Raw genomic sequence first — 26,934 nt, 5'->3', positions numbered from 1 at the left:
ATTTACCTTTTTTCTGTTTAAAAGGTTTATGTGAAGGCTAAAGCTTCTCTCACATGGAAATCAAAATTGAAAGTCTGTGTATTTAGTGAAGAAGGAAACTGGGCCTGAAATAATTAATTAGATTTATCCACTATTGACATTATGGTCAACTGTTTCAGTAATCGATTAATCTTTGACTGCCTTATAGAGACTCGAAAACATGCTTTTAGTTGACAGAGCAATAAACCTTTAGCTTTATTTAACCACAGGTGTAAAAATGTAGCTTTTAAGATTTTATTGCCTTTCCGTTCATCAATATGCTCTATCCAGAACTCCTCAGGTGGAAAAGTTTTAGTTTCATTCTAGAAAATGTCTCCTTTAAATCTTTTATCAATCGATTAATTGAAAAACTAATTGACAGATTAATTGAATAGCAAAATAATCATTAAAAACCTTGACAGTGTGATGGGATAATTCAGCTCAGACTCTATAGTCAGCTGGTATTGTTTGCTTTGATGAACAACAGGCCGTCTCAGAGCTGCAGGCGGCTCGGTGTCTGGATGAGAGGGGCGGATTTTATCATACTGTTTGTTTTATTGTTTCCTTCTACTGTCTGTATCATGCTTTAATTAACTGTATGTGGAGACCTTCACAGCTCTTTGCAGACTTTCAGTTAGAAAACTGTAATTTAAATCCCAATAGGCAGGAAACCTTGGAGAGACTGGATCTGTTCTCGCTCCCACGGATTAATAAAATTGTGTGTTCAATTTATATTAGTGCTGTCAATCGATTAAATTTTTTTTAATCGCGATTAATCGCATCAATGCCTAAGTTCACTCGCGATTAATCGCATTTTAATCACACATTTTTTTTCTGATTGAAAATCATTTAAATACTCTCGATGACATACAAAAAATACATACAGGCTAGGTTTGTGCCAATGTTCTTTTTTTTAATGAAAACAGGTCACAGACACTGATTTATACCATAGAAACATACGGCAAGAAGATGGGGAGGCATGTAGCAAAAAATAACAAATATGTAGCCAAAAAAAAGGCCCTGAAAACAGGCTGATGTAAAAGACAGTCTTTACAGTTAATACAGTCTTTTGAACAAAGACAAGCATTTTACCCTACTGCTATAAAATGCAGTAGAGTTAACATTAGATGTTAATTAACCAAGATAATAATGAACAATTTTCAATCAATACATCAAAATCAATAGACCGACATCACTAGATGGAGGTAGTCTATGCTCTAGAAAGTTACTTTTCAGCTTCTTTACAAAAATGAGAACACACACACACACACACACACACACACACACACACACACACACACACACACACACACACACGCGATACCGACCTGTGGCGTACACAGACATCAAGAGTGCCGTAGCAGATTCCATTTCACCTCAGTAATCTGTTTTCTCAGCGTATTTCAGGTTGCTACTAGTTACCAGACACTCAACTTGTTTGTTGGTGGTGGGGCTTAAAGAAAAGGCACTAGCGCTACCCAGTGTATGAGCGTCTTTTTTCCTTGAGGAGCTCCGCTCTCGAAGCCTATGAGAAATGCATAGACTGGGGGAAAATAGCCCCGCCTTCCCGCAGGCTGCAGCGGGATGTACTTGGAAAATTGTACCATAAAACCACATAGCGTTAATCTCACGTTAAAAAAATTATCGCCATTAAAATGGCCTCGCGTTAACGCGATAACGCGATAATTTTGACAGCACTAATTCTTTTTAGCAATCTGTATATTTGTTGAAGGTCACAAGGGTGTAAGATGACCTTGCAGTAGCTTAGCAGAGCTTCTTAACAGGATAAACATCTGTGCAGAAGCTGGGAGTTTAAAACAGGTGTTTAAACAGTAACAAGCAAGAGCAATTAGTAGTAAAACAGTTACAATGAAACACCTCAATAGGTCATTTCTGTGGAAACCATTGTGTTGTGCAAAACAGTTTCTGTTAATGTTTTGTAACCTCTTTTACGTGTGAAAGTGTTGAGTTGAAGTCTCAGCATTCATCTGTTTCCTCTCCAGCTCCATCCATTATCAGAAACTCCATCATGAACCGTGATGGATTTAAAATTAAAATCCTAAAGCGGTTCTAAATTCTTCAGACAAAGTGTTTCCTCTGTTAAAGTCCCTAACCAGTCAGAGGGGATCCAGACCCAGACTTCATCACCTCTGCCTCCATCTGTCATCATTTCAACTCCTCTCCCTCAAAGACCAAGTTAGAACTAGTTTATTTCTACATCAGATCACATCTGCAGGAACCGACCATCTGCTGAACCTTCAGCTGGTTCCACTGAGCTCTGTAGGTAATAAGAAAAGAAACCATGTAGCCAATCAGGTGCAGAGACAGACCTGCTTTATGGCTGATAGTTTATTTTCCACTGATCCAGAATAAACTGGGAGCTATGGGAGCAGATATAATCAGACCTCTAAAGAGAATGAAGGTCTTCAACTTCATCACAGAAACACTTTAACTGAATCTGAATCTAAAACCAGAAAAATCCCACTGTGCTCTTTCATTATTCTTCCTTTATGGAATGAAATTATCTTGGGGTCACTAAGCTGTCCATCATCATCAGACCAAAGAGCTGTGAGGAAGCAGAGATAGTAGACCTGCTACAGGACGACAGTTCAGCAGCCCGCTGAGAGGAAAACATCTGCTGGGAGAAACTCTAGATGAGCATCAGCTGCATCATCCTGGGGCTCTAGATCCTGTTCCTCACAGCTGAAGTGTTCCTACGATGTACTCTAGACCTGAGACAGCTGATGGATCAGATCCGTATTTCCCCACAGATTCCATGCAGCGTATCAATGGAAACGACATTTACTGCTGAAATGAGTCCATTCTTCACTGAGATAAAAGGAAATGTGTCATCATGTGGGAAAGCTTCCTTTTAAATCCTAACATTTTAATCTCCAATCAGTTTTAGGATTTTCTTTTCTTTGTGTTGAAGGTTGAGCTTCAGATAATAACAACTAGATGCTGCTTCACTTACAGGCTTTAAATCTTTCTTTTCTCATTTCCACCAATCAGTTCCAGTCTTGGATGTTTTGATCTGAATCCTTCCTCATGTTGCTCCTTTTTTCCAATGCTGTACTGATGTCTGAGAGCGACTCGTTTTGATAGCATCTCCTTAAATAAAAATCAGGCACTTTACTCCCGACCAGCTCACAGAGCCTTTCACTCTCTTCATTTAATAATTTAATATTTTTTAAGTTTCCAGGTTCCTGGTGTGTATCTGCATGCGTCAGATAATGAACTCAAGCCTACATTACCCTGTTAACATGCTTTTCAATCCTTCCTGCTCATTCTTTTCAAACTAAACTTTGCTTTAAACTGTTGTGTGCTTGGAAAAATATAAATTGTAATGTTAAAAATCTAAAAAAAACTTGACAGGTTAAAAACTTAAGATAAATCACAAGACAGAAGTCAATGTCACAAATGACTTTTATTTTAGAGTCACGGTATGTTTATTCAAGATAATACTATTAATATAATTTGACTTTTCTAGAGAATCATTATACATAGTTATTTTATTCAGGGTTTCCACAGTCTGACATCATTTCGGAATTCCCTGACTTTTAACTAACTCAGGATTAGTTTTCCCTGACAAAATAAATGCAGCAACAAGACAATAATAAGAACATAACAGGTCACCAATCTAACATGTTTAGCTCTATAACATTTAAATGCACCTCTCCAATGTCTAAGAGAAAAAATGTAATGAACATTTTTTAATGTGTGACCTGCATCACAGTACAGAAGACTGCCATATGATAGCGCTTTCTAGCTTGTTTGTCGTTTTGGTAACTACATCAAAATTACTGCTAGGTGGACAAAAATCCCGCCATTTGGCGGAAAATCACCCGGCTTTTTCAAATCACGTGAGAATGTGTACAAAACAACAAAAAAGCGGCGGCAACACTTCTGGGTTATTTTCATGGAATGTCTGTGATTTTAAAGTAATTTTGAGGGATAATTTTTTTTTTTTTGCGATCATTGCACTTGCCCGGCGGGAAAATGCAATGAAATTTGTACTCTCCCAACAATAAAAACTATTTGCCCAGGGAGATCGGGCGATGGTTAACATCGAGCCCTGCAATGATTTATGTTATTAGATAGTTACAAATTCTCAGTAATAGTTACAGCTGCTGACTACTATCAGATCATACTGGCTTACTTTAGACCGTATATAATGTAGCTAGCTAGGGTAACCCCTAAAAGCTAATGCTAGCTTATGTCAGCTAACGGTACCTTAAAGCCTCTCTTCAACATACACCCCACTCCAAGCATTCAAATCATTTGACCCTGCACACGGGTCGCTTCAAAAGGCCTTTCTGATCAACCAATCAAGTACCAGTATTCACACTAATACTTCAATACTGGTGCTCTAGTGGTGAAATATCAATGAAATCAAGGCCTCCTTCAGATGTCCTCAGCTCACTATGAGTCTTACTGTTTACCGCTGTGATGCCTAAATTAAGTAATGATGAAACTATTTCAGGGATAACTCCAACCCACAACTTAATTTTTTCCCTATCAGATTTACTCAATTCATGAAGGTTATGTTGTTGGTTTTATCCCAGTCTGGGATTAAAAATGACTAATTTTGCCAAAAATGTAAGGGAATTTCATGTTTATATAAATTCTCAAAGTTCATGTTGTTGTTTAACAGCTCCATAAAATGATATCGTTGAAAGATAAAGAGAAAATCGAGAAGAACAAAATAAATGTATCCACACACCCCTTCTGCTATAGGCTTAAGCTGCTGGAGGACCACTCTTCATCAATCTGCTTCATTCTTTCTCTATTCTCTAATTCTGGTCTGTTGCCTTTTGGCTGTGAAATCATCCTGGAAAGACATATCAGCTGAGCTGCTGCTCTCAACACCCCTTTTGTTAGTATTTATTCCTGTTTCTCTCTTAAATATAGCAATGGGCTCAGCTTTTATTGAGACTAATATTCACGTGCTCTTTCACCCCTAACAAAAATATGGCTGAGCTCATCTGATTAACAATTTCTTTCCCAGACAGAACCAGCTATGAAACTAGCTTACATTACCTTTTCTAACATATAAAGTATTTATAGATCAATGCTTCGTGTACCTTTTCTATGTCAGCTTCTATCTTCTTTAACCCCTGTCAGTCCCATCCGATGGCCGCTCACACTGAGCCTGGTTCTGCTGGAGGTTTGTTCCTGTTAAAAGGGAATTTTTGCTCTCCACTGTCCCTGCATGCATCGTCTGTGTAAAGGATTGCTGTACAGCAGGCATTCCCAAAGTCGTTCCTCAAGGGCCGCTGTCCTGCAAGTTTTAGAGGTTTCCCTGCTCCAGCACAGCTGATTTACATTGATAGTTGATTAACAGGCGTTTGCTTAACTGCAATCATCAGAATCAGCTGTGCTAAAGCAGAGAAACCTCTAAAACCTTCAGGACAGCGGCCCTCGAGGACCAACTTTGGGGATGCCTGCTGTACAGTAAACGGTACAATGCAAGTAACGTCTGCGGTCCCCAAATCATCATCCAGGAGGAGGGAATTCTGAAAAGCCAACGATTTAACTGTTTTTCTTCAGATAGAGACCTTCTTAATCAATCTGACTGGTTCTGGTTGAATTTTCCCTGTAAGGTGCTGTAATATGACGTCTTTTGAAGTGGCGCTATGTGACTGGCGACTAGAAACTGACACGGGAGTGGATTTTCACTCCTGTCCCATCCCACTCCCACAGAAAAAAATTGTGTCCTGTCCCGATACCGGGCCAGATAGAAATCTAAATCCTGTCCCGTCCCACTCCTGGTGAAACTACTCCCACTACCATCCCGCTCCCATTCAGAATGACTCCCGCTCCTGCACCACTCCCATTCTTGTTGTTTTTGAGCACGGGTGAAAATGAGCGCGGGTGAAAAACTCAGAGAGGAAGCACTGTTGGTTTTTGGGTTGTTTAGTTTTTTTACTTGCATTATAGTGTAGGCTTCAAGGAAAAAAACTACAAAATGGCGGCGCCAGTACTGGATTTTTTTTCTTTCTATTTTATTCTATTTTTTGGCATTGATCCTAGTTTTTTTTTGTTACTATTGGTTTGCTTCCTGTCTGCTCCCGTTAATGTTTAATCCTGTACCGTCCCAATCACGTGATCGTTACTAATACTGACTCCCATCCCACGGGAAATGTCAGTCACTAACAGTTGGGCACGTTACTTTGAAAAAGTAATTAGTTATAGTTACTAGTTACTTGTGGTGTTTTGTGGACTTGGAGAAGGCATTCGACCGTGTCCCTCGTGCTGCCCTGTGGGGGGTGCTCCAGGAGTATGGAGTCGCGGGCCCTTTATTAGGGGCCATCCGTTCTCTGTACAAGCGGAGCAGGAGTCTGGTTCGCATTGCCGGCATTAAGTCGGACCTGTTCCCAGTGCATGGTGGACTCCGACAGGGCTGCCCTCTGTCACCGGTCCTGTTCATAACTTTTATGGACAGGATTTCTAGGCGCAGCCAAGGACCGGAGGGGGTCTGGTTCGGGGACCAGCGGATCTCGTCCCTGCTTTTTGCGGATGATGTAGTTCTGCTGGCTCCCTCCTGCCAAGACCTACAGCGTGCGCTGGGGCGGTTCGCAGCCGAGTGTGAAGCGGCCGGGATGACAATCAGCTCCTCCAAGTCCGAGGCCATGGTTCTCGACCAGAAAAAGGTGGCTTGTCCCCTTCAGGTTGGAGGAGAGTCCCTGCCTCAAGTGGAGGAGTTCAAGTATCTTGGGGTCCTGTTCACGAGTGAGGGAAGAATGGAGCGGGAGATCGATAGACGGATCGGTGCGGCTGCTGCAATAATGCGGACGCTGCACCGGTCTGTCGTGGTGAAGAGAGAGCTGAGCGAAAAGGCAAAGCTCTCAATTTACTGTTCGGTCTACATTCCTACCCTCACCTATGGTCATGAAATTTGGATCATGACCGAAAGAACGAGATCCCAGATACAAGCGGCTGAAAAGAACTTCCTCCGCAGGGTGGCTGGGCTCTCCCTTAGAGATAGGGTGAGGAGCTCGGTCATTCGGGAGAGGCTCAATGTAGAGCCGGTTCTCCTCCACATCGAGAGGAGTCAGTTGAGGTGGCTCGGGCATCTTCTTCGGATGCCCCCTGGACGCCTCCCTCGGGAGGTGTTCCAGGCACGTCCCACTGGGAGGAGGCCCAGGGGACGACCCAGGACACGCTGGAGAGACTACGTCTCTCGGCTGGCCTGGGAGCGCCTAGGGCTTCACCCAGCAGAGCTGGAGGAGGTGTCTGCGGAGAGGGAAGTCTGGGAGTCTCTGCTTAGTCTGCTGCCCCCTCGACCCGGTTCCGGATAAAGCGGGAGACGACGAGTACGAGTACTAGTTACCTTTCCCAAAAAGTAACTGAGTTACTAACTGAAATCCACAATAAAAGTAACTAGTTACTAGTAAAAGTAACTATTGCGTTACTTCTGTGTTTCTCGCCCCCGTAACCCTCACCACTCAGCCCCCACCTTCTCGCCGTGTGTTTCAAAGCGAGCTGAATAGAGCGGACAACAAAGACAAGAACCAGCAGAGAGTTTAGCATTTATTGCAACTCAACGTAAATGACATCAGGGGGGAACGCGATGTGAAGTTTTTTAACGGCATTCAGATCTGGTGAGTATATGAAATTAATAACTGGGGATGTCTAATTCTGAAATCCTGTGTCTTTGGGTTGTTATAGATACTGAAACATCTATCTATCTATCATCTATCTATCTAGATGTATACTCTGTGTGTGACATAAAATATGGATCTCCATCCATCAAATAATGTTTAAAATAAAAAAATACAGTAGGTTGAAAAGGCAGAGTATCCATCCATCCATCTCCTTTCTCCATATAGGCTATCATTTGATCCTTCACGCTCTCCATAGTTCTCCTGTGGTGCAAGCACAGGGCGACTGTTGCGCGCCTTTAAGAAGCATGCGCGTTTCCTGATGCTTGCGCGGTGAATAGTGCCGCCTGCGCTGTGCGGAGATGCAGGGGAAACCGTATGTGATGGGGAAACGCAGCTCGACGTAACACCGGTATTTCCATCTGGAAAACGCTGTTTTGCTGCTGGAGTCCTCCTCACTCTCCATCTCTCTGTGTGTGCTGTACGTCAACACCCACCAGCAGAAACACCCACCTACCCAACTGACCGATGGAATCTCACTATACATCAGCCATTCTCATCCTCCCCTCTCTCATGACAAGGCGCGCACGAGTCCTATTATGAAAAAAGGTTAATTGTGCGACCTGAGTAACGCGCAGTAACGGGGTGTCGGAAATGGTAACTGCGTTATAGTTACAGTCAAAGTAATTAGTTTGATTTCTCGTTACTAAAACAAGGTAACGGCGTTAATAACGCTGTTACTTTGAACGCCGTTGTTTCCATCACTGGTCTCTACTGGTGACCTGTCCAGGATGTACCCCGCTTCTCACCCATTAAGAGCTGGAGATAGGCATCAGCACCCCTTACGACCCCAGCAGGTATAAGCATGATGGACAATGGATGGAGGGAATCTAAATTAAATTCCACTCTGCGCTTAGGAAATCCACCAATTTTTCTAATAAATAACATTCCTTCATACTTTTAAGAGATTTAGTGGATATTTGGAGCTGAAAGCCTAAAAAAAAACAAAAAAACAACAGGAAATGAATGAACATTAAGTCATATCTTATTGGAAGACCGATTGTTAAAGTTTGTTGGATGTTCATCACGAGTAGACGTCACCTGAGTAGCTAAAACAAAGTAGATCCTACATCACTATACGATAAACAGACTTTCCATATGTCCCACTGTGTGTTGCTGTCCTCTGAACATCAGCTAGCATACATGAGGTGGTGTTGTCAAGTTATGTGGGGTTGTTAGCTTCAGCTCCTCCCCAAACTTGAAAACGGCTGGTCATCACCAACAAGGACGCTAGGCACAACTCAAATCCTTTTCCATTTTTGCTTTTTATTTGGGATCTAGGATTTGGATTTAGGTTGAAAACCTTTAAAACAAATTGACAAACATAAGAGTATTAGTTTAAAACAAACAATTTGACCAACAGAAACTGAATTAGTTCAAAACAAAAATGTTTTAAATCAAACATTTCCACTGTGGCTCACCCATAAGCACAAACAAACAATATAATAATAATAGCTAACTTTATTTTCTTCTTACCAGGGGCCTGTTTCAGAAAGGAGGTTAAGTGAAAACTCTGAGTTTGTTAACCCTGAAATGAGGGAAACTCTGGGTTTTCTGTTTCAGAAAGGGAGGTAAGTTAAACCTGAGAAAGCAGAGTAAGTCAAGCCCGTTTCTGAAAGAGAGGTAACTTATACTCAGAGTCAGTTACAATGGCAATTTACTCTGTGAACCTAACCTGGTCGGGAGCAGGTTTTCTTCAGAAAATCCAGAGTTTATTTTGGTCTCCTCCCCTTTTTTAAAGAGGAAGTGGTGTTTAAACACCTCATTGATTTTTTGGGGACATATTCATTGCACACATTTCAGTCACGTAGAGCGCAGCAAAGGGAATGAAATGGCATGTCCTTTTATGGATGATCCTGTTTGTAAAGCCAGGTAGCTACTCTACTCCCATGATGTGCTCAAGGCTTACCTGCTTCAAGTATGTTTTTATATTTCATTTTCAGCTGCTGCCATGTTCTTTTGATGCCTGCAGGATTGCACCTATCCATGAAAACTAAATTAGGTTTAATAAAATACTGTTCCTCCAGTTTCACCTCTGATATTATAACAGTTGGGTAAGTTACTCTAAAATAGTTCTTAATTACTAACTACAATTTTATCTTCAACAAGTCTAATTAGATTAATGTAATAATTACTGTCTCTAGAAAGTATTGGTCTACTTACTAATTTGTTTTACTTACTTATTAATTACTTTCTAAATCCCAAATCAACCTCAACCACTTGAACAATACAAGGAGAGACAAGAAACTGCCCTTCTAATGCTTTCAAATAAACAATATTCAATTGCATGAATTAATCTTAAATTGACCAAAGTGTGTAACTAGAGGGAGAAAGTTCAAATCAAAATATACCTTTTAAAATTTGATATTAAATCCACTATTGTTTTATAGTCTTTAATTTAATTACAGTATTTATATGACTTAAGTAACTTAATTCATTACACCCAACACTGTATAAAAGTAATTAAAATGTAAACTTACGCATTGACTCGAGCAGCTATTTTCACCCAAGCTAACTCTCTCTCCTTCGCCGCTGCAGTCGTGTTGCTTTTTTTTTTTAAATACATGTTCAAATTCTGCATATGCTTGCATAAGCACATCCAGTTCTGCTGGTGAGAAATATGCACACCTTTTTTTATCTGATGCTGTTGCCATGGTGACTCGTAAAATCTGTGCTCCATTGATAATGGCTTTTTATAGTTGTGGTGCACGCGCCTAACTCAGAGTCAGTCAATTTAGAGTTGATTGAACTAACTCATTTCAGCTGTTCTGAAACCCAAAACTCAGAGTTTCCAATCTCAGGATAAGTCAACTCAGAGTTCAAGTTTTAACTCAGAGTTGGTTGAACTTCCTTATTGAAACAGGCCCCAGTTGTGTATCTGGTGATTAAACCATGAGCTTAAACATGCTTGCCAGGAGCCAGTCTCTTCCTTTGCCTGTCAAAACTGCCACACATGGGTGTGCAGGTGTTTTAATCATAGGAAGGCCCAACCCCCAACACAAGTTCACTCCTCTTTTCTCCTGTGCTTCTTTTTTGACATGACAAGCGTTAAATATGCTAACGCTGTTGCTACCGATAGAAGGGCCACCTGCAGTAGGTTAACGAAGTGTCCGATGTTCTCCTGGTATCAATGGGCCCAGAAGAGCCGCTTTAAGGTCCAGTTTATTTTAACTCATTCAGCACAGGATCAGAAAACCAGATGTTTTCATTCTGCAGGTCAGACCCTTTGGCAGCGCTTCTTGTGGCACCGCAGGTGGCTTGGTTGTCTGAAGGTTTTCCCACACAGTTTGCAGGAATACGGCTTCTCCCCCGTGTGCGTCTTCATGTGGAAGCTCAGCCCTGTCCCTCGACTGAAGGTTTTGTGACACACTTTGCAGGTAAACGGCTTCTCTCCTGTGTGAATCCTCATGTGGATGTTCATACAGCTCCTCCTGATGAAGCCCTTCCCACACACGCTGCAGGGGTAGGGCTTTTCCCCTGTGTGAGTTCTGACGTGACAGGTCAAGGTGTTGCTCTGTCTAAAGCGCTTGTGACAGATGTGGCAGGAGAAAGGCTTCTCCCCCGTGTGCCGCCTCAGGTGGCGCACCAGGTGACTGTTCAAGCCGAACTTTTCCCCGCAGATCTTACAGGAGAAGGGCTTCTCACCGGTGTGCGTAATCATATGGCGGAAGGCACTGTCCTGCCGGGCGAAGCGCCGCGTACACAGCTCACAGGAGTAAGGCTTCTCGTTCTGGTGCGTGACTCGGTGGTCTTGCAGCAGCAACATGTTGGAGAACTTTTTGCCACAAGTCTTACAAACAAAGGGTTTGGGTTCATTTGAGTCTTCCGACTGCTGGGAACTGCTTGGTTCTGATTTACTCTGCTCCTCTTCATCATAGTTAACGGTCACCATGAAAAAGTCTGTCTCTGGTCTCTGTCCAGCGAGACTGGAGCCCACTTCTTCCTGCTCCTCTTTAATCTGCAGAAACCCTGGTTTCTTTGAATCCACACTGAGGAACCTTTCGGGCTCAGTTGGAACGTCTTCCTGATAAACACGGTTCTGTTCTGTTAAGAAAAAAAACAATCAGAAAAAAGTAAGTTAGTCCACGGAGCTAAACCATAAAAAAATTGACAGTGTAGTCTCAGCTGGTTCTGCACTAACAGGTCGACTAGGAGGAGCTCCGGTCTGGTCACTCAATATTTCTGCATCCGTTTTTGTGCAGTGGCTATTAATTTATATGAACAGAACTGTTAGAAATATTTTATTTATACTCGGTTTGTGTTTCATGGGTTGTGTATTATTGAACTATTATGATGTATAATGTGTGATTCATCGTTTATTAACTCTTGCTAAAGATCGTTCCAGATACAGGTCATGCAACGGACGGGTTGTGAAGGAGGCCTGAACATCCTCTATCACATGTTTCTTCTAAACATGTGTTCTTGGAACAATTCAATTGTAAAACAACCACATGCTTTGTTTTAACATATGTGCTGAGGTTTAAAGTAAGATAATTTTGTTTCCCTTTCCCTTAGTTAAACCTCAGCTTGTGTAATTAGGGACATCCCCTGACTTCAATAAATAGCGAGGAGAAAGCTGAAGACCGGCAGAGTGGGGTGGAGATTATAAACTCCGCAGTCTCTTCTTACTCTCCTCGCGAGTAACTAAATTAATTGTCTCTGGGCCTTCTTTCTTTCCCTGTATGTATGTATGACGTTTTAGGTGCTTAGACCTGACAAGAATCTATTAAATATCTATTTATTATTACTATTATTACAAAATATAGCTTGTAATTATGGCTATAGCAAACAATGATTTTAGTGATCAGTGATTTTATCTTATTTTTATGATTTATTGAGAAACTGCTTAAAAACAGTAATACTCTAAAGAATATTCATCTATTTACCTAAACTTATTCTATGATTAATTGGAATACATAGAAAAAAAATGCTAAAACTTCAGATTTTCCTTTCAATACAAAACCAAAAAGAAGGATGCTGGAAAGCATGGAGCATGTCTGGTGTAGTGTATCGTGTTTGGCACTGACGATAGGCCCCGCCCTTCCACTACACCCACTTCTGCTCTCACCAACAGTTTGTTTAAATGTTTGTTATTCATAGGGAATAAAATTGTGTTGAAAAAATAACAATTAAATTCATTAAATTTCCTATTAAACAATCATAATAATTATGGATGAATAGGAATTAAAGTGAGAATAACAAACTAAAAAGTTGATGGTTTGACCAACAAGCTAAAGCCCGGCTCACATCGATTGTGACGACTTTTTAATCTCCAATCCCATTTATTCACACTGAAAGTATATAGAGAGGCTTCGACCAGGCAGACTGAGCAGATCTAGATATGTGGAGTTTTTTGTTTACTTCGGTCTCTGTGCCCAAAGAACTGAAAAACTGTCCCACATTTGACTAGGAAGGATTATAAAAAACAAAACGGCGCTTCCCCCTACTTCATGACTCTGTGTCTATATTAAATACACCACAGGAACTACATAAAAAGAAAAGGGAAACGCAGCAATAAAGGCTGTGGGGCGGTTTGTATGCTGGATGAGGCAGAGAGGCGATTCTCAGAGAGAGATCTGTGAAGTTTGTTCAAGTTTTTTTTCTTTCATAAAGAGGATAGAGTGATGAGCTGCACTTACTTCCCTTTGTTTCTCTCAGATAGAGCAGTTTATCACTCTTTCTTCCCCTCGATGTTTTGTTTTTGAGAGGTTCAAACTGGATCACTACTTTTTCTGTTTTCAGTCCCCCTGAACTCCTACCACGGTATTCTTTTTTTAAATGTTTCTTTTATTTTTGTGCCAGTCTGCCCCATCTGCTTTATATTCGCTGTACGACTCCAATCCTGACAGTTTTCCCTGAGATTTACTCTACCCTTTTGAAACTAGGGGTGTAAATCACATCCATCACGGCGATTCGATTCAGTATCGATTTCCTGACCCAACGATTCGATTATTTTCGATACTCAAGAATACACCACGATTCGATTCATTGATTAATTTTTTTTATTATTATTATTTTTTTACACCTTACAGGCTAAACAAAGTTTCAAGTTTGAAATAAATCAATGAAAGCTGTAATATCATTATGCATTTTCTTTAGAAACAACAGCAAATAACAGAAGTAGAAAAGTTGCATCAAAAAATACTGCAAAAATACTGCAGAAAATCAGTGTAATGAGTTCAATGCAATACCTCGGCTCCAGAGAAACTGTCCAACATATTTTTTTAGAATGTAATAAATATACTCAGGAAAGAGAGATGTTGCGTAGAGAGTTAGACAGGAATAAAAATAAACTAGATCTAAGGGAATTGTTTCAAAGGTCATCTGGGGATGGAGTTTTTGGGAGTATTTTTAACTTTCTAAGAAGAACGGGTATTTTAGGGAGAATATAATAGTTTGTCTGGTCCATACTCCATTCTGGAAGGTGGCGGTAATGCACCTATAAGTTGTTTGCCAACCGCCATTAAAAAAAAGAAGAAGAAGAAGGCTCCAGAGTGTCGACGTCACCGCCCCCTTGAGAGACGCTCCGCTGCACCTCTCCCAGATTGTAGCTGACCGCAAACAGTGCAGCAGACAGAAGGCCGGCTTGTTTTGTTTTTATGACCGAAATTGTGAAAAACAACTCGTGAAGTTTGACCCGCTAGAAGAGCGAGGTGCGTGAGAACACTGGGACCCTTTTTCCAGCTGAATCTCTGCTCTTTTTGGCCCTCATGTCCCTCCGTCGTCGGACTAAACTCGTCCCCACTTCCTCGCCGCCTCGGCCGTATCTAGACCCACAGTGTGTAGCTCAAACCACGCTTCAATATTGAGCATAAATTAAAAATGTCTGTGTGAAGCTTCACACAGACATCGATACAAAACAATTATTATTTACACCCCTATTTGAAACCGTGCTGAGATTGGTCCGAACACGGTAACCAAGATAACTGTTGAGTGTAAATGGTACGCAGAACTTAACTGGATTCTGCCAGACACAACCGAACCGTACAAACATGGTACTAGTTCATTGGTAGGGATCGGCACGGTTCAGTTCTGGCTCAGTTCACAGATAACAAAGAGCGCATGAGCAGACCGCCTCATCTCCTTACAGTCAGCCTTCGTAATCAGGAAACTTCAGACATTCTTAAAAATCCTTTCTTCCCTACCGTGCCACACAATTTCCAGTGATGATTCAGCCTTACAGTGTGATGAACCTCGACCATCTGTTGTTTCTTCTTGTGTCTGAAAGCCAGGGGTGGGCAATTCCAGTTCCTGGGGGCCGGTATCCTGCATCTTTTAGATGTGCCTTTGGTTCAACACACCTGAATCAAGTACTCAGATAATTGGGAGGACTCTGCAGGAACTGACTGCATACTGAGGAGGTAAGTCAGCCATTTGATTCAGGGGTGTTGGACCAAGGATGGATCTAAAAGTTGCAGGATACCGGCCCCCAGGAACTGGAATTGCCCACCCCTGCTGTAAGCCCTAAGTAGACTATCGTTTGTCGTATCCACTTCCTAGAAGACGACTGTCAAGTAATTCACCAAAGGCTGCCTTCTTCGCCTGACTCTCCGCAATCTTCCTAAATGCTGCAGGCGCCACCATGTTGGTTTGCTTTTTCACCTCTAGAGAGAAGTAGTAACATAGATTGCCACTAGGAGGCGAGGAATCATGCTAGTGTGGTGTGTAAATGGTCAAAGGTAACTTTTAAATGGGGCTTTTATTTTGTCTCTCTTCCTGTCAGACCAATAAAATTGCCGGTGAATTGCTGCATAGTCCGACTGAAACAGACCTGGGGTCTACCTTATGCAGAACTATGCAGCCCTCTGCAGAGAATCGTGTCGGGTGCGATCATCTCCACTGACTCTCAATGAGAGATAAACGCCACTACTTTGTCCAATAACATTTCCTGTCAGATCGGATCATCAAGGGGGTCCAATCTGAACATGATGACTTGATATGAATGGAGTCTGGTGTGCTATTGTTTGGTTGGAAAGAAAACTTGCAGCATCACGGCCCTTTCTGGAACAAGTTTGACAATTGTGCCCTAGATATTCAGAACCCAAACTAATTTTGCCGGTCCAAACTAAAAAAGAACCAACAGCTGAACCTAAATATGGACTTAACAGACCCAGTGAGCCCCTTAATAATCTAGATTAAATGGGTTAAGATTAAGGCAGTGGGCTAGTCTCCGTTCCAGACCTGTTGGGTCATTCGGACAAGTACAGTGTTTCGTACCTGGTATTTGGACGTTTGCCGGGTCGTCTTCAGAACTCCCCAATGGTTCTGCACTATTGAACTCTCTATGTCGCGGCACAAAGGTATCAAACTCCTTCCTAAGCAGTGGACTCTCATCGTCATGTCGGGTCCAGAACTCCAATTTTCTGGATTTATTCTGCGGAGATTCTGGGTCTTCTGATTCCGGATCATCTTCTGATTCCAGGAGTTCTGGTTCCTCCAGGTCCTCCTTGGTATCCAGGTACTCCAACTCACCCAAGTCGTCTATAATCTGTGGACATCCTGGTTCTGACAGGGCCTCTTCGATGTGAAAAGGTCCTAACTCGTCCAGGTCATCTATGATCTGTGGACTGTCTGGCTCCACCAGGGTCTGGTCCATTTGCAGCGGTTCTGGTCCACACTGTTCATCTCCATTCCGAGGAGATTCTGGATCATCCAAAGCTTCTTCTCCCTGCAAAGGTTCTGGCTGCTGCTGAGCCTCTTCGGTCTGTGGAGGTTCTGGTTCTGTGAGGTTCTGTGTGAACTCAGGGGGATACAGCTCCACTTCCTCCTCTTTGATGCATGGAGGTTCTAGTTCTGTGAGGTTCTGTGTGAACTCAGGGGGATACAGCTCCACTTCCTCCTCTTTAATGCGTGGAGGTTCTGGTTCCACCTTGTCCTGAACACAGAGACTCCTGTAGTCGGTCAGAACCTCTTCCTTATAAACTCGTCTGGGAGGAAGTCCTGAGGAGACAGAGAATATCATCATGATCATGGCGATCCAAAAGATGTTCTAAACTTCAGAACCACCAACAATGCAACACCAGGATTAGTCTGTGTTCTGATAACTGAATCTGGTTCTGACTGATGGGTTCATACAGAACAATGATGAGTTCAGTCCAAACAGACAGATAGTCCAGTTCCACCAACAAAACAGTATCAGAACCTGCCAGTAACACCTCTAAGGGTGTGCAAAATAATCGTCATGACGATGCATCGCGATTCTAATTTTTGTGATCTACTGCATCGATTCTTGAAGGCAAGAATCGATTATTAAAGAAAAAAAATGAACAAATAAAAAACATTAATGGTTGGCGCACATCAGCCAAATCAAGTGGAATACAACTTCCAGTCCAGCAGATGTCGCTGCGGATGTGTTGATGCTCGCTGCTTTGTGTCACAAGCATTTCCGGCCGTGGGATACTGCGACGAGTCATATGAAATAAAACATGGAGGACACTATGAAAATTCGCCCCGCGGCTCCATCACATTTCAAGTCAGATACTTGGATGCATTTTGGCTTTAAAAACAAAGAAGGTAAAAACGGAAATGATATGATGCACGTAATTTGCAAAAGGGGAAATGTCATACATTTTAATGTTTTCATTTCATTGGTTTAAAGGACCACTGAGGCCATGTAAACGGCACTGATTATCCTAATTTTGTTATTTTAAGTTTGATGAATCCTAAGATCTTTTTGTCAGTGTGTCCACACCACCAGTAATAATAATATTTGTGTCCAGTATTTGTTTTCATGGCAACACCTCCAAAAGTGGTTTCAATAAATACAGCTATGTATGAATTCAGTTGCTTTCAGTTATGTATCAATTGAAGACAATATCCAGATCACACACAGCCAGTCAGCCACTGGTAATGGCTGTATTTTTTTCTTACAGTGTCAGTGAAAATATTGCGTTACATCGCAATATTTCAAGTATCGTCATGCATCGTGATAGAATCGCATCATGGCATGTGAATCGTGATTCGAATCGAATCATGACTTCTTTGCCAATACCCACCCCTAAACACCTCCCGCCATAGAGTGGCAGCAACGGGGGTTTGCTGAGAGGCACTGGACCTCTAGTTTCTGACCTGAACCGCCTAAAGCACCAACTTTTGCTCTGTTCGAATTCCTAGGACGCGTCCTTAGAAGGCCAGATTCGAAGGACGATTATGTCATAGTGCCGCGCGGAGGTCTGTTCGGATTCCAAGAGTCCTTGTTATGCGGCCTTAAAATGCTTCCTTCTTTTTGCCTAATTTGAAGGACGGGTCCGATGTATCCTCTCTATCCTTGGATATCCCCGGATTCATTGCGAGACCAAGCAAGCCAGCTGCTCTGTGATCAGTGGTGAAAATTAGAAGTTCAGTTTAATATAATACAAGTCTGTGAATAGTTCCATCTGAGATGAATGAAAATAGTTGTTTTAATGGTTATAGAGTCAGATATGTGGCGGTAATGTTTGATTTATCTAAAGGTTTTTATCTGTTACTGTGTAAATGGGTTTGGCTGGAATTTAAGGACAGATTCTAATATATCTGCAGGGTGGGGACTATAAATCTGATAGGATTTTAATTTCTTTTATTGCAGTTTTGCACAATATGCTTAACTAAGTATTTTTTGTTTTTGAATATTAGAGACTTTGCAGATATATTCTTTATACATACATTGTTTAGATTTACAGTGTCTGCCGTGAAGCGGGCGCTGTACAGGTCCGTCGTGGTGAAGAGAGAGCTAAGTCAAAAAGCGAAGCTCTCGATTTACCGGTCGATCTATGTTCCTACTCTCATCTATGGTCATGAACTTTGGGTCATGACCGAAAGAACGAGATCGTGGATACAAGCGGCCGAAAATGGGTTTCCTCCGTAGGGTGGCTGGGCTCTCCCTTAGAGATAGGGTGAGGAGCTCGGTCATCCGGGAGGGACTCGGAGTAGAGCCCCTGCTCCTCCACGTCGAGAGGAGCCCGTTGAGGTGGCTCGGGCATCGGGTTAGGATGCCTCCTGGACGCCTCCCTGGTGAGGTGTTCCAGGCACGTCCCATCGGGAGGAGGCCCCGGGGAAGACCCAGGACACGCTGGAGAGACTATGTTTCTCGGCTGGCCTGGGAACGCCTTGGGGTTCCTCCTGAGGGGCTAGAAGAAGTGGCTGGGGAGAGGGAAGTCTGGGCCTCCCTTCTTAGGCTGCTGCCCCTGTGACCCGACCCCGGATAAGAGGAAGATGGATGGAATGGATGGATGGATGTTTAGATTTACTTATATATTTCTACCCCTTTTATAGAATAGAATAGAAAATCCCTTTATTGATTATTGGAAATGGTCACACAAATGAGGACCTTAGAAAAACTTATAAGAATAACATAATAGCAAATCCTGTAAAGTGTTTTAACAATATAAAACTGGAGAATAAATAACCAATATCCAGCTATGGACATTTTTACAATAATGGATATTTGAAAAGAGATGTGCAAAATGACAGCAGCATATTATTTATTATTTAACTGACTAAGGTTTCTATCATTACATTTGATTTTATTTGTTCCTGCTCCCGCTGGTTGGAACCTTTATTCCACTCAATAAAAATGAAAGAAATAAACAAACAGTTTTTAAAACTTCGTTTTTCATTCTTTTCCTGTTTGTGCGTCAACTTTCACGAAGGGTAGACCTGTTCGGATTCACAGCCCAAACTCTTCCGGTCTCCTTTTTTTCACGGACTTCGAAGGATCCAGTCCAGGTAGACCGCTCCTTGGAGGATGCAGCCCAGGACTTCGAAAAGAGCCTTTATGTGGCATTATACAAAGAACAGCAGAACTCTAGATGTAGAGTTCAGAACTCTAGAATTCAGAACTCTAGATGTAGAGTTTTGAAAGCCTGAGGGCGAGCAGCTCTGGAACCCTCCATGGACTCACTAATTTCTTTCACCGCTTTGTTCTTTCTGCGTCCTTCAGTGTATCATCGATTGTCTGCTTGTTTGTTTCTCAGTCCAATCAGTTTCCCCACTGCGGGACGATGAAGGCATTTCTTCTTCTACTGTGGACCCCAATTAAAATCTGTGTTTTATTTTGAGGGGAAGGATTCCAATACCCCTTTCCCACTGGCTGAAAAACCTGTTTAAAACCGGGAACAATTGGCATTTAGTGGAAGTGGGAACAGCTCACGATTGCTTGTCTATCCGGGTCAAACGACTCGGCAAGCAACACGGATTGAAATCGCCTCGGCTCTGATCGGAATTCTGTGGGAACACCAGAGCCAGGGTTACCCGCTTAATTACTTCACACCATTGTATGCAACTTACAGATGCCAACACACCACGCCAGTCGGTTCCTATCTAACAAGCAGAAACAACTCTGTTTCCATTTGATAAACATGGAGCTGAATGAGGATGAGGAGGGAGGCACCTAGCTGGACTCTGAGGAAGACAGTGATGAACCTGGCAAATGAAGATGTGGATGAAACTTCCATCTCATACCCCTTTCCCACTGGCCAGTCGGTCTGATCTAACAAGCAGAAAGACTCTTTTTCCATTCGATAAACATGGAGCAGCTCTGTTGAGACGGATTCATACAGATAATAGAGTGAAACAATAAATAACACTGACTACGCCGTGGCTTCCTTCCATGTTGCTCTCCAATGTTTACTTTCCTGGTTTCTGTCACACTGGTGACATCATCAATGCTAACCCATGTGTTGGCGTCACCACACATGCAGCTGTAGGGGGTCAGAGGCCACGGAGCTGCCAGCAAGGGGTTAGATCAGCTTTTATTGCCAATGGGAAGGGAGCCAGATGCCGATTGTTAGCGAGTCGACACATGTTTAAAAAACATATTTTCATTGGGAAAGAGGCTTTACATTGAAGCCGATTGTGATTTCTCACCAGGAAAACCTAAAATAATAACAATCACATCTGGAGATCATCAAAAACATTTAAACACAGAAAATAAAACTGTTACTGCTGGAAAATAAGATTAAGCGAAGAAACAGGAAACAGGATTTTAAGCTGGAGAAAATGGAGAAGACAGGATGAAACGAAAGGACTGGAGATGGTCCGAATGATCGACTCGAAAATAATAACTATTAATTGAACTTTATTAATCTCCCAATGGAGAAATTCACTTCTGCATCTTAACCCATCCCCTTGGGGAGCAGTAGACTGCCACTGTGCGGCGCCTGGGGAGCAGCGTGGGCTTAAGAGGAAACAATGACGTATTCAACTATAAGAATTGGACCCATTTCCATTCACAGCCATCCCATTATAATGCTGGATCGTGTAGTCTCCACACGTCCAGTAAAGCCAGAAAAAAAAAGACGAAAGAATAAAAAATAAAAATAATCGATTTAAATGGATTTTCCTTTAATTGACCCGACAGTGATTCATAAAACCCCTGAAATGATCCTTTATTTTAACATTTGTGAGACAAAAGAATCAAAGTCTGTAGCCATTTTATTTACCCAGCATGCTCTGGTTTGACTTTATTCAAAGTATCAATTCTGTGTTTTCTCATCTTAAATAAAAAAAATGAACTAAAAATTACATTTTCTACATCCAAGGAAAACTGGAACAGCTTGATATTCTGGACTAAATCATAAACCAATCAAATCAAATCCTGAATCAGATTCAATCAGGCCTTCATGAATAAATAGATCTAGGAAATCAGAATCTATCTTCAGCGCCAGCTGTTCGATGGAGCCTTTTCTATGAAGCAGTCGGACAAGATGAAACGAAACCCTGAGAGATGCTACATGCTAAGCTAACGCTACGAGGTCAGTGTGAGGTACAACCAGGAAGAGATCGGTAAAGCTCCTGTTTCAGCTACTGTGAAGGAGTTCACACCAGGCCAGAGTTGGCGGGGACATGTCCACACCAGGCCAGAGTTGGCGGGGACATGTCCACACCAGGCCAGAGTTGGCGGGGACATGTCCACACCAGGCTAGAGTTGGCGGGGACATGTCCACACTAGGCCAGAGTTGGCGGGGACATGTCCACACCAGGCCAGAGTTGGCGGGGACATGTCCACACCAGGCCAGAGTTGGCTGGGACATGTCCACACCAGGCCAGAGTTGGCGGGGACATGTCCACACTAGGCTAGAGTTGGCGGGGACATGTCCACACTAGGCCAGAGTTGGCGGGGACATGTCCACACTAGGCCAGAGTTGGCGGGGACATGTCCACTCTAGGCCAGAGTTGGCGGGGACATGTCCACTCTAGGCCAGAGTATTATATTCTCTTTTCTAGTTAAAAAATCTGGGCTTCTCAGAGGACCATCCATCCATCCATCCATCCATCCATCCATCTTCCTCCGCTTATCCGGGGTCGGGTCGCGGGGGCAGCAGCTTAAGAAGGGAGGCCCAGACTTCCCTCTCCCCAGCCACTTCTTCCAGCTCTTCAGGAGGAACCCCAAGGCGTTCCCAGGCCAGCCGAGAAACATAGTCTCTCCAGCGTGTCCTGGGTCTTCCCCGGGGCCTCCCCCCGGTGGGACGTGCCCGGAACACCTCACCAGGGAGGCGTCCAGGAGGCATCCTAAACAGATGCCCAAGCCACCTCAACTGGCTCCTCTCGACGTGGAGGAGCAGCGGCTCTACTCCGAGTCCCTCCCGGATGACCGAGCTTCTCACCCTATCTCTAAGGGAGAGCCCAGCCACCCTACGGAGGAAACCCATTTCGGCTGCTTGTATCCGCGATCTCGTTCTTTCGGTCATGACCCAGAGTTCATGACCATAGATGAGGGTAGGAACGTAGATCGACCGGTAAATCGAGAGCTTCGCTTTTTGACTCAGCTCTCTCTTCACCACGACGGACCGGTACAGCGCCCGCTTCACGGCAGACGCTGCACCAATCCGCCTGTCGACCTCCCGCTCCCTTCTTCCCTCATTCGTGAACAAGATCCCAAGATACTTAAACTCCTCCACTTGGGGCAGGACACCCCCCCTGACCCGGAGAAGGCACTCTACCCTTTTCCGGCTCAAGACCATGGCCTCGGATTTGGAGGCACTGATCCCCATCCCGGCTGCTTCACACTCGGCTGCGAACCGATCCAGCGAGAGCTGCAGATCACGACTTGATGAAGCCAACAGGACCACATCATCTGCAAAAAGCAGAGACGCAATCCTAAGGCCACCAAAACGGATCCCCTCAACACCTTGGCTGCGCCTAGAAATTCTGTCCATGAAGGTAATGAACAGAATCGGTGACAAAGGGCAGCCCTGGCGGAGTCCAACTCTCACTGGAAACGAGCCCGACTTACTGCCGGCAATGCGGACCAGACTCTGACACCGGTCATACAGGGACCTGACAGCCCGTATCAAAGGGCCCGGCACCCCGTACTCCCGGAGAACCCCCCACAGGGCCCCCCGAGGGACACGGGTTTAAAGGGACCAGTGTTTCTAATTAATGGCGGGCCGCCACAGTGTCTTTGGGCCTGCCACAGTGTCTTTGGGCCCGCCACAGTGTCTTTGGGCCCGCCACAGTGTCTTTGGGCCCGCCACAGTGTCTTTGGGCCCGCCACAGTCTTATATAGACACAGTGAGAGAGAGAAAACAACAACAAAAAGATCTGTCAGAGAGACAAATTGTTGTATTTTTTTTAAGCGCGCGTCCCGCCCTCTTTATAAAAATGCCACCCCAGCTGCCCGGTTCGCCCGTTTCTATTCCTGTCCTCCAGCAGCAGGTGCTGCCGTGGGGCGCCTCCCCCGTCCCAACCCCGTCATCCTGCTTCCACAGAAGTCCCCATCAGCGCTGCGGTCAGAGACACAGCATGCAGATATCCCAAGTTTTCCTGATATAGTTGTTCATAGATGCCCGCGAGTCAGATAAATGATCCTGGATTTTACACTTTGCAAGGTGGTGTTTTGTTCTTTTAATGCCAGTGAGTGCAAGCAGGCAATAATTCATGCATCATGTGTGGATTAGAACTACTTCGATTGCGCAGGAACAACAATAGAGAGCGGGGTGTAGGTTGCTGGTGAAACCTGTGCAGCGTATCTGTCCAAAGCGGTGCTCTGTTCAACCAGCGATGCAGGTGACTGGTTGATCAGAGAGCTGATTGGATCAGTCTGATAAGTTTCTGTCACCTAGTTACAACTCAAAGCTGTGCATCCTATGAAATGGTTGAGGTTCAATCCTCCAGTAAAAAACAAAAATATATGACTAATTTTACTGCAGAATATACTAAAGTATATCCACGTCTAGTGAAGGGGAGGAACAGTGGCAGATCTACTGTTCCTCCCTGGGGGAGCAGCGTGTTTTCCTGGGGCACAGAAAAGCATGAAACAAGCATCTCCCTGAAATAAGTTTCTGGAACTTGGGATGTCTAAGCATGTTTACCCTCAGCGCCCTCCTGGCTTACATTAAGGTGGGGAGCTAGCGGGATGTAAATGTTAAAAGTTATTTGGTCTAAAATAAATAACTGAATTTGAAATATTTTATCTTAAATAACGGCATTTGATTCACACAGCAACAGTCACTTAATCAACTTGTCCATTGTATTTTTCTCTCTAAGATAATGATTTGTAGGCTCCTTAGTGGACCACAAGAGAAAAAAGAAAAAGAAAAGTGGCCTAAAAAAAATGGGACAGTGATTCGTCTCCATGTTCTGAATGCTGGCGTACCATAAAGAATAAATGATGAACAGTTTAGTTTGTGCCTTCAAGTTGTTGCTCATAGGAAGACGTTACTTGGATAGAACCTCACGGAATATCTTCAGAACGGCTCCAAATGACATAAAGCCCAATGTAAAAAAACGGCGTTCCCCTTTAGGTGGGATACACCACGCTTAAAAATGTGCACACATGAAAACCCCCGAGGGTCAGAGACTCTCCCACCACTGTCTCCTGAAATCCTGTGGGAAACACTGGAGGACCATGAATCCCAGTTCCAGGTTAACATGTTTTCTTATTGAAGAGAGAATCAGACTGCAGAGCTTCTACAGATCTAGAAATGTAGTTTCTAGCATCATTATATTAGTGAAGAGGTTCATAAATCTTTTTAAACGGAGAGAAACAGGGAGAGCTGCAGATTTAAAGGAGAAACAGATTTACTGGGATATGCAACATGCAATAAAATATATATCCATGTTCAAGAAAAAAATACGCTATTCTATAATTAAAATCTAGCATATCCATATTTTTCTGGATGGATGGAACTAAAAATTGTTTTACTAGTGATGCATGATTTATTGATTTTGTCATCAGAATCGGCTGTTATTGGTTATTTTTTTATACATCAATGTTTTTGGGCTGTATATATACGTCACAGCTCCTCTCTTAGCCATCCTGTCATGCACAGATCAGATGCCAGACAGTTGGGTTTAAAAAAAAAAAAAGATTTACTGTAATGAATGGTAGAGAAAAACAAATCCTCTGGTTAGCCTCCCCTCTGGTTCACCAACAGCTGGAATGCAATAAAAAGTCCAGCAATCCCTCGGATACCCAACTCTACAAAGAAGATAGCCAGACCGGAGCACTCACCACAGCTGGGGGCCAAACACATTCTGTGGAATTGTCAGCCGTTCCCAGTATTTATAGGCCAACCAGTAGGGGGCGCCAAACACCACTCATCATCACAAATAACTATAAAACATATTTTAGTAGAATTTAATCTACATCTTCTAAAACCCATTACATACATAATGCACTAAAATCATCTCTCTAACATCTTTAAACATAAATATCAGTGTATTGTGGTTCCTTGTGTTCTCAACAACAGGAAAGAATTCAATTTTAGAAAATACAAAAACCTGAAGAAAGCATTCAGGTGGAGTAACTGTAGGTCCATCTGCCCCCACCCTCAGAACCCCCCCACCCTACACCTTTGCTACAGAGGAACCTTCTGCTCCACATCTGCAGCCCAGGGGCCCATATTCTCCCACATCCGGCCCTGCTGATAATAACAGTCATTAAACCCACATGAATCTGAGCCCTCATTGATTGGGAGGTTAGTCTGGTGTGTTTCTACAGTGGGAACATCTAGTAATGTGGATCTAAGTGAGAGGAACCTCCAGCGATGCAGATGAACATCAGACCTACCGAGCCTCTGCAGCCTGACCTGCGGCTTCAGGCACACAGCTAGCAGCTTGCTCTGGGCGGCCAGCTCCTCCTCCAGGCGGATGATGGTTTTCTCCACCTCGGAGAAGATCTCCTCCGCAGCAGCATCCAGTCTCTGCCTGATAAAGTCTCTGAGAGGAAGAACTGAACCCATTCCTGCAGCTGCTGATCCAAACTGGCCTGAGATCCGACCGGACGGTCCACAAAGCAAGCTAGCTGCTAACAACTGCTCAGCGCTACTTCCGGGGGACCTTAGGGCGAACGGATGCGTCAGCGCTGCCGCCATCTTGGTAAGGGAGAAGGTCTTCTTCTTCTTCTTTTTTTTTTTTTTTTTTTTTTTTTTTTTTTTTTTTTTTTTAATGGCGGTTGGCAAACAACTTATAGGTGCATTACCGCCACCTTCCAGAATGGAGTATGGGCCAGACAAACTATTATATTCTCCCTAAAATACCCGTTCTTCTTAGAAAATTAAAAATACTCCCAAAAACTACATCCCCAGATGACATTTGAAACAATTCCCTTATATCTAGTTTACTTTTATTCCTGTCTAACTCTCTACACAACATCTCTCTTTCCTGAGTATATTTATTACATTCTAAAAAAATATGTTGGACAGTTTCTAATTTCCCACAAATACAACACCCTGTATTATGCTTATTCATTATTTTAAGTACTATTTAATCCTGTGTGTCCGAACCTTATTCTAGATAAATATCTTCTTTTTCTTTAATTACATTTTCTTAATTCTCCAACCTTTTTTTGAATACTATAATAAAATCTAGCATTCCCTCCTTTATCCCACTGTTCTTGCCATTTCTTCTTGAAATACATTTTAATAATATTCTTTAACTCATTTTTACTTATGTTAATGTTTAAATCAACATTCTTTTTTACAGCACTCTTAGCAAAACTGTTAGCTAACTCATTACCGATAACACCAATGTGAGCAGGAATCCAGACTAATTTAACAACAGAACCACCATTTTTAATCCTAAAAATTGAGTGAAGAATATCCAATATAATATCTTGTCTTGACTCTGAAATAAATTCTAGAATACTTATTAATGCACTACTTGAATCTGAACAAATTAAAACCTCCCTTTCTTTTGTTTCCTCAACCATTCTAAAGCCATTAAGATAGCCATTAATTCACCTGTATACACTGCCAATTTATCTGTTATTCTTTTATTCCTCATAATATTTAAATCTGGGATTACAAATGCTATACCTACTTTATCATTTAAT

The 26,934-nt window shown here is 42.9% G+C and overlaps 1 protein-coding gene across 1 annotated transcript in view; it reads right to left on the bottom strand.

Annotated features, from left to right (window-relative positions):
• LOC119779434 (zinc finger protein 287-like) overlaps window positions 1-25,975 on the bottom strand; it is a 42,498-nt gene extending 16,523 nt beyond the window's left edge. The window contains exons 1-3 of the mRNA XM_038279084.1: window positions 25,672-25,975; window positions 15,900-16,622; window positions 10,902-11,726 (exon numbers count right to left, since the gene is read on the bottom strand). Of these exons, the coding sequence (XP_038135012.1) occupies window positions 10,902-11,726; window positions 15,900-16,622; window positions 25,672-25,975 (1,852 nt within the window). The remainder of the gene's footprint in view (window positions 1-10,901; window positions 11,727-15,899; window positions 16,623-25,671) is intronic.
• Between the last annotated feature and the right edge of the window lie 959 nt (window positions 25,976-26,934).

This window comes from Cyprinodon tularosa, unplaced genomic scaffold (assembly GCF_016077235.1).
Source record: "Cyprinodon tularosa strain WSP-4 unplaced genomic scaffold, ASM1607723v1 ctg1472, whole genome shotgun sequence".
Taxonomy (NCBI): domain Eukaryota; kingdom Metazoa; phylum Chordata; class Actinopteri; order Cyprinodontiformes; family Cyprinodontidae; genus Cyprinodon; species Cyprinodon tularosa.
Note: the sequence above shows the minus strand (reverse complement) of the source record. Positions and strands in the feature narration are given on the sequence as shown.